We start from the raw sequence: 15,523 nt of genomic DNA, 5'->3' as shown, positions 1-15,523 counted from the left end.
TAATAAATGACCTTTATAATATAGCTGTCTCTCTTTCTGTGTGTGTTTGTTAAAATCTATCACCATTTTTTCTCTTCAGAAAACAGCAATAACATTGCATTATGAACCACCAGCCTAAAATGGTGTATCAATACATTATCTAGAAAATGTATTGATATACCACTTTTTAAGACAAGATGTAAATATCAGAAAATCTGTATGGTCTGTTAGGAAGATCATCAATAATGGATGCAGACATCTCCACGATATGTAGAAGCTTTTATTAAAAATAATTATATTTGCATTTGAAATACTTAAAACAATTATATTGCTACAAATATCTATAATGCACTTACATGGTTTAAACTCCATGTTTCTGCGTTTGCAAAGACGGACTCCTACTGTTCCCCATGTGCAACTTGATATCACAATCCTTTGCTCAGGCTTCTGGTAACAAGAAAATACCTTTGAGAGTACATCTCAGCATCCACAAACGTGTGTATTTACAGTCGCATACACGGTTGGTTACTGTTGGTCTTGCTAACATAAGGCCCCTCCGTTTAGGAAAAATTTGATAAATATGTTTCCTGTAGGGACAATGGCAAGTCGCCTCCTGTCCAATCCACCAAATCCATGCACCACATTTTCCACGTCAACACTTTTACAAATGTCTCATCATTTTATCTTCTCATGTCGGGTCAAAAATAATACTAACACTCCACACCAACGCAGTGCAGGCATTAAAGTCAATAGTATGTTTAACGATTAGATATTGACAGTAAAGTGGCTTGTTAAAGTTTTCATATTTATTACACCTTGTGTATTTGTGTAGCTAGAGTAGGAATAAAAGCTATAGGTATTTTTCTTATTCAGTTTTTTATAACGTATTTGAATAGGTTTACTTTTCTATTTTTTGTACAAGCTAACTTCCTCCATGAAATGATGAACACAACTAATCTGTTGTGGTCGTGGTTTGTGAAAATACTTGATAAACCGGAAACAGGAACTGAAATAGAAAAACTCTTGAATTAAGAGCAAAAACACCACATCAACACAGTTAAACTACATCTACTTAAAAAAAACAACCAAAAGCCTGAGATGGAAAATAACAAACAAACAAACACCATCTATTATAAAAGCCCTGAAACAATTCTGTAGGCTAAAAAGTCAGGATCAGGTGACTGCAAACAAACGGAAGGATACATTCTTTTTGGTTTCCTACATAGCGCCCTCTAGGGGCACCAGAGAGCCACAGCAAGTCCTAAGCTCCATTCTGGCAGCAAATGAGCAAGCAGAGTGCTGCGGCCATGACGGTCAGCAGCGTTAAAAGCGTTACATGGTCGACTCCTCCTCATCCAATACCATTGGTCTGGAAGACAGCGCGACGCTCTGTCCCGGCAGCTGATTGGTGGACCCCAGCAGAGAGGGCGGGTTATGTGGCGATCTTCCAGAAGATGATCCGTCTGTCTTCTCCACCGGTGATCACTGAGCTGCACTGCTCGTTCGTCCACATCGCCGTCACTGCTCCTGTTCCCACAAAAAGAACAAAAACACAAGTGATATATGAAATAAATAAATGAATGAATAAATGAATAAATGAAGATAAATAGAGTATATATACATGGATCTTAAGCATCAGCTGTTCAACTCTCTCTCACAAACAGACAGACAGACCGACAGACAGACAGACAGCGGTCACCTGAGTGTGCGGGGATGCGCTTGGTGAGCGTGTTGCTCAATAGATCCCAGAGCAGCAGGTCACCAGACTGACTGCCAGACAGCACGGTGTTCCCGTCCCAACAGAAGCACCTGGGACGGAGGTTCAAATCAAGTCAAAAAACACACCGGACCAACTAGAGAACGCTGAACTCTCAGTTAAACCGATAAAGAAGTGTGCGTCGGTGTGCGGGGTCGCTGGGGAGCGCGACGGTACCTCATCTCCTCCTCGGCTCGCACTGATGACATCACGGTGCCCGTCTGGACGTCTATGACCTTGAGGCAGCAGTCGGCCCCGGTGCTCAGGACGTGCCTGCTGTCTGAGGAGGGGGCGGAGCACACGGGTTCAAAACAAGGTTTGGTTTTTCTGCATTAATGCAGGTTTATCTGGGACTGTTAAGCACGTTAAAAGATGTCGATTGAGACGAGGTTGAACTCACAACACTTTTTTATTTATGTCAGGTTGAATAACTGTGTATATACAGTGGGGCAAAAAAGTATTTAGTCAGCCACCAATTGTGCAAGTTCTCCCACTTAAAAAGATGAGAGAGGCCTGTAATTTTCATCATATGTATACCTCAGCTATGAGAGACAAAAGGAAAAAAAAAAATCTAGAAAATCACAGTCTGATTTTTAAAGAATTTATTTGCAAATTATGGTGGAAAATAAGTATATGGTCAATAACAAAAGGTCATCTCAATACTTTGTTACATGCCCTTTGTTGGCAATGACAGAGGTCAAACGTTTTCTGTAAGTCTTTACAAGGTTTTCACACATTGCTGCTGGTATTTTCGCCCATTCCTCCATGCAGATCTCCTCTAGACCAGTGATGTTTTTGGGCCTTCGCTGGGCAACACAGACTTTCAACTCCCTCCAAAGAATTTCTATGGGGTTGAGATCTGGAGACTGGCTAGGCCACTCCAGGACCTCGAAATGCTTCTTACGATGCCACTCCTTCGTTGCCCGGGCGGTGTGTTTGGGGTCATTGTCATGCTGAAAGACCCAGCCACGTTTCATCTTCAGTGCCCTTGCTGATGGAAGGAGGTTTTCACTCAAAATCTCACGATACATGGCCCCATTCATTCTTTCCGTCACACGGATCAGACGTCCTGGTCCCTTGGCAGAAAAACAGCCCCAAAGCATGATGTTTAAACCCCCATGCTTCACTGTAGGTATGGTGTTCTTTGGATGCAACTCAGCATTCTTTCTCCTCCACCACGACGAGTTGAGTTTTTACCAAAAAGTTCTATTTTGGTTTCATCTGACCATATGACATTCTCCCAATCCTGTTCTGGATCATCCAAATGCTCTCTAGCAAACTTCAAACGGGCCCGGACATGCACTGGCTTTAGCAGGGGGACACATCTGGCACTGCAGGATTTGAGTCCCTGGCGGCGTAGTGTGTTAGTGATGGTAGCCTTTGTTACTTTGGTCCCAGCTCTCTGGAGGTCATTCACTAGGTCCCCCCGTGTGGTTCTGGGATTTTTGTTCACCGTTCTTGTGATCATTTTGACCCCACAGGGTGAGATCTTGTGTGGAGCCCCAGATCGAGGGAGATTATCAGTGGTCTTGTATGTATTCCATTTCCTAATAATTGCTCTCACAGTTGATTTCTTCACACCAAGCTGCTTACCTATTGCAGATTCAGACTTCCCAGCCTGGTGCAGGTCTACAATTGTGTTTCTGGTGTCCTTTGACAGTTCTTTGGTCTTGGCCATAGTGGAGTTTGGAGTGTGACTGTTTAAGGTTGTGGACAGGTGTCTTTTATACTGATAAGGAGTTCAAACAGGTCCCATTAATACAGGTAACGAGTGGAGGACAGAGGAGCCTCTTAAGAAGAAGTTACAGGTCTGTGACAGCCAGAAATCTTGCTGGTTTGTAGGTCACCAAATACTTATTTTCCACCATAATTTGCAAATAAATTCTTAAAAAATCAGACAATGTGATTTTCTGGATTTTATTTTTTCATTTTGTCTCTCATAGCTGAGGTTTACCTATGATGAAAATTACAGGCCTCTCTCGTCTTTTTAAGTGGGAGAACTTGCACAATTGGTGGCTGACTAAATACTTTTTTCCCCCACTGAATATATATATATATATATATATATATATATATATATATATAAAACAAAATGTTATAATATAATAACATTTTCTGTGACTTCTTCTCGCATATCAAATGTCACTTGAAACGACTAAATCAGTCACAGCATGTCGAAAATGTGGAACATAAAGAACAGACCTAAATACAGTAAACAAGACAAAACCACAACCACAAGACACGCACACCAGCTCTAAAAAACACACACACTGACATACACCAAATGTCCAAAATGGATCGGACGTACACACACACATGCAAACACACACGCACACGCACATGCACATGCACACACACACAAACAAACCTGAACTGAAGGAGATGTGGTGGATGGTGCCCGAGTGACACTGGACCTGCTGCAGTAACCCATAGCTACCGGCGTCCCAGATGCCCACCGTGCCGTCCTTACACCCCGTCACCAGCAGGGTGCCGGCGGGGTTCAGAGCGACGGCGTTCACCTGGAGGACAGAACGGAGCGCAGCACGCCGGAACATCAACAGCGGCACGATGATAAAGTGGCGTTTGTCTCAGCCTGACAGCTCCTTCATTGAATTCAGCCTTGTGTGAGCTGACTGAGAACGCTTGAGCGATATCACATGACGGCCAGCAGCTATGTTTTATGTGGTGGTTAGATCAAGCGTCGGTAGCACTCACCCCGGACTCGTGTTCAAACTCGTAGAGCAGCTCTAAGGAGCATCTCTTGCTCCCGGATTGGTTGTCTGGATCCCGCAGCCAAACCTTTGACACAGAAACAAATCAAAGCACATGTTCAAAACATAGCAGGCAAATTGATGAAAATATACTGCTTTTGAACTCCACATTATTTTCGAGATCTGAATAGAAGGCTGCTAGTTTGATCCTTGACCTCTCCTAGCAGAGTGCCGAGGTGTCCCTGAGCAAGGCACCTAACCCTTACTGCTCCCGACGAGCTGGCTGTCGCTGTGTGTGTGGTTGACCCCGCCTTCGGTGTGTGAATGGGTGTATGAATGGTTGTAAGTTAATGCCCTAAATATAAATAAATAATAATACATCAGTACAATACTTCCAATGCTGCGGCGTTTACGACCGCTATAGACTGAGTGCGAGCCATCTTTTAGTGCGAATAGATTTGCATGACAATTCGTGACATCATCATCGTGCGCCCCTACCTTGACGGTGGAATCCCAAGACGCGGTGTACAGTTGGTCACCGTACCAACACATTTGACTGACGGCGTCATCGTGACCCATCAGTGTGTCTTGCCGCCTGCCGTAAGGTATGGAGTAAAAGTACCTGGGGGAGGGGGAGAGGGGTCAATAAACGGAAGTTATATTCAATTAAAATGACTATGAAAAACAGGCAAATAAGCCAACACGCATTAAATCAAATACGAAACGTACACGTTGTTGTCCCAGGATGAACAAGCCACGGTGTTGTCATCTGGGAGCATCAGGCATGAGGACAACGCCTGTGGGATATCATTTTATTATTTATCATATTAATGCATTTGTTTATTGTCAGGGACAATACAAAGAACATTGTAACACTAAAGATCATGAAACAGAAGTCTGGCTTACAAGGTTTCTAGCCTAAGCTCATTTAAAGGTCAGGTTGTTCTACATTTAAAGGATGTTACAGTGCAGTTGACGTAAATAGTTATATGCAGTTATAACATAATTCTGCATACCATGTTGGAGAAAGACATGCTTCTCTGAAATTCTTTCAGATCTTTAGAGAACATTTTTATAGTTGAATCTAGGGAAGAACAAAGACACAATAGAAAGGGTCACGATCACATTGTATAGACTCGAGACTTTAAATGCCTACAGTGTCATTTTATTTAGGTGTTGGAAAAACACCTAAATAATAATGAGCAGACCTTGTGATGTGGCGAAAATGGATGCTCCATCTCGAGTCACAGCGATTCCCGTCACCGCCCTATGTTCAAACACACACACACACACACACACACACACACACACAAACACACACACACACACACACACACACACACACACACACACACAGACACACACACACAGACCACTGTGAAAATGTTTTCCTTTATTCTAAATTACTTCGGAACAAAGGATATTCATTTATGAGCATAAATGAGGTGTCCCGGGTCAAATTGTACATCATTTTTCAGTGGACTCCACCAATGTACACCTATCTGTTACTTCATAAAAATGAAAATACAAAATATAATACAATTCCAAAGAAAAAATAAAGCAGAGATCAAATATCCAAGTTCAAACTATACTTCCCTTAAACATTTGAAGTATGCAAGCGGTGTTCTTCTAACGCACAACATCCTGGAGTGTGGACTCACTCTTTGTGTATCTTATGGGTGATGAGCACCTTGAGTTGCTCCATGTTCCCCCAGGCCAGCTTCCTGCTCTCCTCCGTCAGGTCCTCAAACGAGGTGTCCTCACTGGAGCAAGCTGGAACACCAACGTCGTGGAAGCAATGAAAGGAGTGGAAGCAATAAAATGCAATTTTTATCTGAAGTTCGTCTTATTTGTTGTATTTGGGTGTCAGACTGATAGGGCAGGGTTGGGTGGATTCTTTTAATTGTATTGAGCAACCCCGGCCTCAGACAGCTGATGTTAAAGGAAGTACAATACAATTCATTGGGCTACTACATCATTGCTCATCAAAAGAGCAGTGATTTTGTAATAGTTTAGAATATATACTAGAGAGGGTGCAACAGTTTTCCCCCAAAGTTTACTTTATGTAATGTGTGAAAATATTCATTGTAAAAGGGGAAAAAAAGTATTGAAAATACAAATATTAGCCCCGCCCACGTACCCCCTCCTCCTACTCCTCATCCTTCTAGATTTGCTGATCTAAAGAGAAAACTTTTATGTTCAATGGGGGAACTACAATTTGCATGTGTGTGCGTCGGCATGCACCTGACGACATGTCGCTGAGCGTGGAGTGGGTGCTGGAGCTCTGGGTCATGCTGTGGAAGCGGGGGGTGATCCTCTGGGGGTGGGGCACGGTGAACAGCTGGGTGGGGGTCTGGCCGAACTCCAGGATCTGGGTCAGCATGGCGATCCTCTGGTCAGGGTCGTCGATGCTGAGCGGGGAGGAACACACAAGCACGCACGCACGCACGCACACACACACACACACACACACAGGCACACACACACACACACACACACACACACACACACACACACACACACACACACAGGCACACCTTAATTTAACAATTTAACAACCAAACAGCAAAATCCCAAATCACTGGGACAAAAGAATAACAGAGTTTGTACCAGGTGATATCACCATTATTGCCAGTCAGAAACTGCAGCAATAACCAGCATGGACATATTTACATTGAGGCTGAATTGACTGCTGCGAAACGTTAACATCACCGCCATTTTGGAAAGGCCAGAACTGGCCTGGAAACAAATGCAAGTAAGAGGGGAGCTGCAGTTTGTTCTGGGTAAAACTTTAACATTTCTCAACCTATTTCAATTGGTCATTTTTTTATTCATATTAAATCAAATGACAGTGTCTCCCCGGATTACTTGTATTTGTCTACAGGCCAGTCTTGACCTCTCCAATATGGCGGGGACATTGCAGAACGATCCAAAAGCCTATGCGGCGTCCATGTGTAGATGTCTACGATACAAAGAGGGTGCTGTCCTTGCGGTTGGCTTTATATAGGCATGTTGTGTTACTTATGCTGTGATGGCATTTTGGTTTTGATACCTGTCACAATCGATGCCACCTTCATAGGTCAGCGGGTGAAACACTGAGAGGAAGACATAAAAACAGATTCAACATTTTAAGTTAAGTAAGCATTCGGGTTTGTATGGAGCTCAAAAGAGGCCAGGCTTCTTCGTTACCGTTATGGGATGCCACAGCCTCACACCCACGCTGCTTGTAGCCAAAGACCAGGTCAATCCACTCATGGAGGTTCTCTGACACATACTGGCTCTCCAGCGCAATCTTGTGTTTCTGGAGGAAATCGCCGGCGTCTGAACATAGCAAGACACCATTATTAATACAATGCATGGGACTCAATGCAAACCTAGGTAACTGAACATATTTTTACGTGCGCAAATGAATTTGATTTCACGTAATAATTGGACTCATTTCACGGTATAATAATAAGTGTCTCATAATAAGACTCACAGCAAGTGTTTTAGTCTTAGTTTTGCTTTGCTAGATGGCACCTGTATGCTGCTTTTCATCACACATATTTTAATATGTAATTAAACCAATATCTTAAAATAACGCAATCAATCTTGCATGTTTTTGTATAACATCGATAACATGTCCTTTTAAACAAATTATGTTCAAAAGGTTTGACAAGTACACCTCTTAGCAACTTATCTGTTCTTGAAGAGACAATACAAGTATATATATTATCTAGTACTGAGTAGAAGCTGAACAGCAGAAACCTGAGGCCCAGGGCGGCAGGTTGACTTCGTTGATTGAGCTTCCGTTCTGCCTCCTTCCCAGATCGATGCTAAACTTGTTCTCCAAGAAGCTAGGATCATCACCATAGAACTCCGGAATCAACTGGGATACAGACGAGAGACACCCAGCGCATTCACAGCCTTTTCTTATGTCACAACAATATTCTACAATGAGGAAAATCATGAATTCACACACTGTAACCCTTGATGACAAGCAATGACGGTTCGGTTTTCACCTCTTTGAAGTCAGTGGCACCCTCAAGGCAATTCTTCCACGTTTCGTGGATACTGTTGAGAATACACATTGATTAAAGCGCTGAATGTACAACCACTCACAAACAATGTTGTTCAAATGACACACAAGACCTACATTCAAATTATTTTCTGTCATTTCCTGTGTGCACATGACTTTAAGTGACTCATGCAGATTTTATGAAAAACAGGAAGTACATGAAAAAACAAACACACACACAACCTAAACCATGTATTTTGAACGCCAGTTGTAACCCCCTGATATTTTGTTAAAAAAGGTGTTGGTATAGGAGAAGGCTGGTTATTGGTCGGTTACCTCCGGACCCATGAATTGGTGGAGGTGATATGACTCCTACCTGTTAAACATCCTGTCCGCGTGGTCGTAGCGTCCGTTCTGCAGAGACAGCATGTGCTCAGGAGCTGTCCAGCAGCAAAGAGAGACGATTCAAAATGACACAACAAGGATAAAGGATATCCTTGTTCAAACAAGGATTCAAACAACGGGAAGGTCCTCTTTAGAGCAGTGTATTGGGTTAAGCAAACACACAAAGAGACTCTGTGAGTAGAATTAAACATGATATAAAGCTTGATGAATGTTGTTGCATTTGCTAGAATTACTGCACTACTCCCGAAATCGTCATCTCAATTTACAGTATTAAATGGCAACAAAGATGTAGAGAAAACACGATATTATGCTGTTATATAAGGCAAGGCAAGGCTAGGCAACTTTATTTATATAGCACTTTTCATACACGAGGCAGACTCAAAGTGCTTCACATAGAAACATCTCCGTACAATAAGTGTAGAAGCAGTAATCCACGACACATAATAAAATTGACTATTTTCCCATTTTGTAAGGAGCAGTAATCCAAAGTCATTTCCAGTGTGTCTTGCTTCTTATTGTTTTTGTTCTATACGCTTGTGATGATGACATTGTGCTAGGTGTGGATGTTGCGTGCTTGGACCGCGGGGAGTGAGGACGTGGAGGTGAGGGGGACCCACGTACCGACTCTGACCAGGTAGAAGAGGACGTAGCCTGGGGACGAGTAGTGACTGCCGTACATGAAGGACGGCTCCGGCATGCCTCTGTAGCGGGCCTGCAGGCCGAAACACAAAGAGGGACTGAGACGCAGTGCTTCAGGGCATAGCAGGCTAATCGTGTTAAAGGGAGAGGCATTGGCTGGTTGGACGAGCTAGCCGCGATTAGCAGTGTATTAGAGACGTGAATGATTTGAATGAAATCGTGAGGCGCAACTTGTTTTTAACTGTATGTTTAAAAAGGGAAGTGGATGGAAGCTGAGGGGTGTATAGTGGTACTGGTAGTGTATGGTACAATATACCTTAAACCAAAAACGATGTACAAACTGAACAATGAGACTAAAATAAATAGTATGAAAAGAAAACATTGATAAGAGATTCTTACCAGTAAGCGCTCCAGTCTCTCTTTGTTTAGAGCACCGATGGGTTTGGTCAAGTCTCTGAACGTAGCAGAGTTCGTCAAATCTATGAAAGCAAAACAAAGCAGACGGTTAATAGTTTAGACACATACATATCAATTGAAATGAATAATCTTTAATAAATTAACAAACTAATAATTCCTTTTTTACCCTCCCACTCATACACAATTAAGAAAATATATCATAAAATAATCAACACACATTTTTTGTATCCGAATCTTGCAAAGATGGGCTTTGTTTTTCTCTAATATCTCCAACCCCGTCCCCGAGCATGCTAACGTAGCGTAGCCGCGTAGCTACCTAGCTGGGGGCTGGTGTAGTCGGCCAGCACCCAGGGCAGGATGGGGTACTGGGACAGGTCGTTGCAGCTGCGGTCGGCCAGGTTGTTGAGGTGGAGCAGGTACTGGTAATTGCTGAGGTGGCCGCGCTGCCACTGCAGCATGTAGCTCTCCGCCGTGTGCTCCATCAAGTGGTTCTCTGGAGCGGGGAACGTAAAATAAAGTCTTCTGTTTGGTAAGGTGAATACAAAATAAGATAATGTTGGTTGCTTTGATTTCATTGTATGCATGACTGGCCAACCTTCCCCTCTGTTCTCTTTTTTTAAACATAACTCTTTATTTACGGTTCCCTTTTTTTTTTTAAAAAAATACCAGAGCATGTTAAAGCCCTGTTTATTATTATTTTTAAATATTAACTGCTCACGCATCCTTTGAAGTTTCCGTGGTATGCTTTTATTGTTCTCAACTTCTAAGTCATTTTATGCTATATTACAAAAATATGAATATAACCGCTCGTTAAATTAAGGTCTCTTGCGTGGAGGACCGACCCAAGAAAGTGGCGATGTAGTAGTAGACTTCGTCTCGGTCTGCTGTGTTGTAGAACTTCAGGTAGATGTCAGAGCAGGAGTCGTTCTCTGTACAGAACACCTCCAGCCCCTACCCCCACCCCCCCCCCCACACACACACACACACACACACACACACACACACACACACACACACACACACAGTCAAATAGATGAGCCTTGGAAATGATCTGAGGTCCCCATCACTGGATGGGGTCTTTTTTAAAAAATTTCAAATAGTAGCTCAGAATAAAGATCCAATGTGTTGTTCTATTATTATTTTGTACACACACAATAGTCATGTAAAATATAAATGTGTTATTGCTAAAACATTCAAAAGCAGAACTTAACGACAATATGAAATGTAGGTTTTAACCACTCCTAGCATCCTTGCTACTCCTATATACAAGCAGGACAACTCACCAGTGGCCTGAGCCCATGCCTCCTTTTGTAGATCCTCAGGACTTTGTGGAGTTTGATCTGAATCACCTGTTCCTAAAAACCAATGACAAAAAACAACCACACAGAAGCGCCAAGATTCATAAAGGAAGCAAATGAAGTATAGGAGGTGATGGAGAGTCTACTGTTGTGTAACCGCTTGCGTGTCTTTTTAACCTATAGCCACACATTGACTCTGTGTGTAACCAGATTATCACAAAGTGAGCGGCGTGAGTAAGTGTAGGCACGGTGTGTCCAATACGGGGGGACTCACGGGGTAGCCGTTGAGGGGCTGGAAGTAGAGGCCCTCGTCCGTGATGCAGACGAGCCCGGGGTTGGACACCAGAGGCAGGACCATCTCCGCAGTGCACTCCATGTGGGGGCTCTCCGACACGCTCTGGAAGCTGGAAGAAAACATCAACATGAATTTAATAGTAATCTTATAGTTAATGTTACAGAGTTCTCAAAGACACTGTATGATATAAAAAGACAAAATACGGTAGTATGACAAAAAAACTAATATCGATAAAATATCACATTTAACTTTTAGACGTATTGGCGGAATGCCATTGTGCAGGTTGAATCTAAAAATAGGACCATCGCCCTACGAAGTAATCTGTGATAAAGCTCCTAAAAAAATGGCACTTTCCCCTTCCACATGTGAGGGCAAAGCTAGGCTAGCGACAATCTGGCATTTGTCTTGGTGTTGTGGCATTATCAGTTGTGTTGTGGCTTCTGCGTTTTGCTTTTCTGTTAATGTGTTTTATGAATTTGCAAAGAGTTTTGTATAAACAGTTCAGTGTCTAAGTGCTATCCATGGGACATTCATCTGTCCCAGCTACGTCATCGTAAATAATAATTCACGATTAAATACCTGTGTTTGTCAAATGACGATCTTGCCAGTCTTGACTGTAAATTAGCCTCAATCTGGAAAAAGAAACGAACATCAGGACTGGTTATAATTCTAGTATACGTTACATAACGTAATTTCCTTTATTAATATTGGGATTTAATTGTATTCAACTATTATTATTTTTGAATCCCTTGTTATTCTAAACGTGCCCTCATCACATATCTTGAAAAATATGAATTAGTGCTTTATTCCATCGAAAAGACAACGATCTCGTAGCTTTGCTTTAAATATCCAAAGCTCAAGCACCATTAAAATAGCATGACTCACCATGGCTGTCTGGTCTCCCAGTTTGTGTAGGCAGGACGCCCTGTGGAGCTGAAGAGGGTGCAGTATTTCATAAGCAATCACATAGACTAAATAATACACTGTTGTTCATTTGATAATTGTTTGTGTCATCAAAATGGGTAAATGGAAGGCAGAATAAGATAACAGCATGTCATTTTCAACATCCAATTCATACAACAAAAACAAATTGTTGTTGTGGTTTTAGTCAAACAAGCAAACACACCATCCATTGTAGCTGTTTACGTTGGCTTGAGGAAAAGTACAAAATGTATATTTTACAGCCCATGGGCCAAAAACCCTCAGCTGAAGCAGACAGCAAAATGAAGGTCAATCAATAATCATCAGAAACGTACCTGTAGCAATGTTTGGACAACATCTTCTGTTTTATTCCAAACTTCCAGTTGAAAGTTGAACCTTTTTTCACCCTGTGAGGGAAGCACGCAGTTCATATTGAGAGGTACATTAACATCACATGCATGATCTCCTATTCTAGAATACATAATGTCCAAATCTTTATTATGAAGTTTCAGCGCTTTAAAAAGATAGAGAGAGGCGAATATGTTAATGTTGTGGTAACGCTTTCAGTGATAGTAATTCATAGAACCAACCAAGTCAGCACTCAAGCTTTGCGGACCGACAAATTATCATTTCATGCTTGCTTTGATTGCCAAATTTATTTCTTGCAGAAGGTCATGCGTATTCATCCAAACCACTTAACGGTTGTTAGGATGTCAATTTGTGTTTGTACAGATGTTGAGCATGGAAAATTGGAAAGACAATTGCTATTTGCACAGCTTTGACTCACTCTTTCGATTCTGTATGGCGCGATGACATTGTCTTCTTTCATATAATTGGCCTGAAATCAGATTTACAGTCATGTTAAAATTGACAGAGAACTTGAGACCTTATTGAGCTTCCCATTATTCAGGAAATGACATACTGACATAAATTGTACATAATTGCAAACACCTGATTTAAAACAAACACACACACACACACACACACACAGTGGTATAATGACAAACAATGCATAATTGAAATAAAGAACATGTTGTCAAAGACACACCTGTCTGCATAGAATAGAGATGGTCGGTGGCTTCGTCCTGTGGAAGAAATTACGATAAAAATTAAAATAAATAAGATGAACAAAAATCAATCATAATATCAAAATATAAATATAAACATTGTGAATCGATGGGTGAATTTATCTCCCACTGGATGAATATGATATAAATTCGATTTATAGGAAATAGCTTTTCTCTTTCAAGATCTTACTAGATACTTTTTCAGTAACCTTTACATACAACGACTTTCAGCCTCAGCTGATTCACAGCTGGTTTGTCCAACCAGTTTGGCTGGTTGGCTAAATAAGCTTCTGTCAACACAACTCATCCAGCACAACAAATGGCAGAGCAGGACTCACTCGAAGGGGTTCTCATTTTGGTCCACATGCTCAATCTTCTTACATTCCCTGAGAGGAATCTGTAGGGGATAACGATGGAAGGGGCCGGAACAATTTAAATTATGACAATAACAACAGTTTTTGATATGTTGTAGACTGTCTGCTCTTAAGGAAAGACATCAACGTGCACAGATAAATGAACACACACCTTTAATATCGGCTCAGCAAAGTCTTCAGGATCAAATATGAGCGATTTAGAGCAAACCTTGAATGAGCCTCTGACCTTTCTGAAATAAAGAAAATCACATACAGCATATTAAAACATTGGCTGGTGTCATCTTGTCCCTGCAATGCTGATTACATTTTAACCTGTTGAACGGTTCATCATGCATAATGTGGTACTAACTAAGAACACACTGTAACACTGCTATTAACAGTTAGAAAACCCTAATAAAACCATTGTTGGCCACAAATTACTCACCTGTCCTTTGTCAAGCTTGCACCAAGTTGCAGAGCTGTGTGCTGCTCAAAATAGTATTCCTCGAGGTCCAGCAGCAACAGGGAGAACCTTTAAAGGGATAAAAACAAAAGTAAGATACAGCGATAGGCTTGTGTAGTGTGCCAAGCAAGCCTAACCAGGCATGAGGGTGGGGAGGTGATAATCATGTAATTCATGTGAGCTCCAGTGGGCTGAGCAGCCAGCTGTTGCAACCGGATAGTCCTTAAGTTGTGTTGTGGGCTGGCATCAGGTATCCCTTTGGGCTGTTACTCTAATTGTGCAGTGGAGGGATTCACACTTGAATGAAAATGCTTTTAGCTTATCAACTCAACTTTGTTATCTGCCACATTAAAGGCTGATATCACTTAGGTTGCCAGCATTGGTAATGTAGAGTTCATATATATTTATGGGTAAGGTTTGTCAATTTACGAAGTGACAAATGCTGATCATTTGTCACGATTAAGGTTTATTTCTGTTACATTTGTTAATTCAGCACTTTAAATATAAATTAATTTACCAAGTTCCTGTTTCTAATGTACAAATCCACAGTGGGCCTATACCATAAGCCCACAACTTTGACACCAGTAGACCACATGGTAAATGCATTGGTTATCAACCTTATCATTACAACTCAAATGAGTCCCATTGTTCACAGTTCATCTAAGGAAACAATCCAGTTTTAGCTACAGAATGTTGGTTTTAATTACGTTATTATAACAAGTAGGCCACCGGCCCAGGCACCCCAACTTCTCCTGGATCAGATCCATGCATGAATGCTTCACTTGAAATACTAAACTATTGCTTTCACTTTGTTTAACATTGCCTTGAGACGTTGTACTGACCAAGTAAATTAGGAAGGAGCAACACTGCTGTAAACACAAGACATTCTATACTTAATTGAATTCAGGCATTACAAGAAAAGTGCCTAATTTGTTTATACAGAGATTCCCACATATCACCAAGGATCTTCCAAGGACTGGCCTAGTAGCCACTGTTAAAACCCATCTTGCCCATTTAACACGAGACACACTCCCAATCTAGAAGTAAGGGCTGATTCATAGAGTTGTCAATGTGCCTACCTTTCTTTAGATCGCTCTTTTGTCTTCAGAAATGCCATGTCTGCTGCGCACCATCGTTGGGAACTGTACACCCTACTCTCAGACCAGCCCGCTGTAAACACGGAAACGCTGCGGAACCATGTGACCGAAGACCAGAGCTGCTC

The 15,523-nt window shown here is 41.8% G+C and overlaps 1 protein-coding gene across 1 annotated transcript; it reads right to left on the bottom strand.

Annotated features, from left to right (window-relative positions):
• Window positions 1–245: 245 nt before the first annotated feature.
• Window positions 246–15,480, bottom strand: nsmaf (neutral sphingomyelinase (N-SMase) activation associated factor). Its single transcript, XM_079754880.1, has 31 exons — window positions 15,381–15,480; window positions 14,284–14,370; window positions 14,011–14,089; window positions 13,824–13,882; window positions 13,467–13,503; window positions 13,206–13,256; window positions 12,754–12,825; window positions 12,383–12,430; window positions 12,077–12,129; window positions 11,477–11,606; window positions 11,188–11,259; window positions 10,747–10,855; window positions 10,221–10,397; window positions 9,887–9,966; window positions 9,470–9,560; window positions 8,820–8,883; window positions 8,448–8,499; window positions 8,194–8,314; window positions 7,636–7,767; window positions 7,499–7,541; window positions 6,691–6,857; window positions 6,108–6,219; window positions 5,655–5,713; window positions 5,463–5,530; window positions 5,176–5,243; window positions 4,945–5,068; window positions 4,451–4,534; window positions 4,104–4,254; window positions 1,913–2,015; window positions 1,679–1,788; window positions 246–1,506 (listed from the first exon to the last, which is right to left on the bottom strand). Exons 1-31 carry the CDS (start codon window positions 15,416–15,418, stop codon window positions 1,412–1,414), a joined length of 2,736 nt encoding a protein of 911 aa, XP_079611006.1. The 5' UTR covers window positions 15,419–15,480; the 3' UTR covers window positions 246–1,411.
• Window positions 15,481–15,523: the final 43 nt, after the last annotated feature.

The sequence above is a fragment of the Pollachius pollachius genome (assembly GCF_949987615.1).
Source record: "Pollachius pollachius genome assembly, chromosome: 17".
Lineage (NCBI taxonomy): Eukaryota > Metazoa > Chordata > Actinopteri > Gadiformes > Gadidae > Pollachius > Pollachius pollachius.
Note: the sequence above shows the minus strand (reverse complement) of the source record. Positions and strands in the feature narration are given on the sequence as shown.

Coding starts and splice junctions, on each gene's coding strand:
- nsmaf (XM_079754880.1), bottom strand. CDS start 15,418: ATGGCATTTCTGAAGACAAAAGAGCGATCTAAAGAAAG. Junction 14,371..15,380: donor AAAGAGCGATCTAAAGAAAG/GTAGGCACATTG, acceptor ATCCCTTTAAAG/GTTCTCCCTGTTGCTGCTGG. Junction 10,398..10,746: donor CTACATCGCCACTTTCTTGG/GTCGGTCCTCCA, acceptor TCCCCGCTCCAG/AGAACCACTTGATGGAGCAC.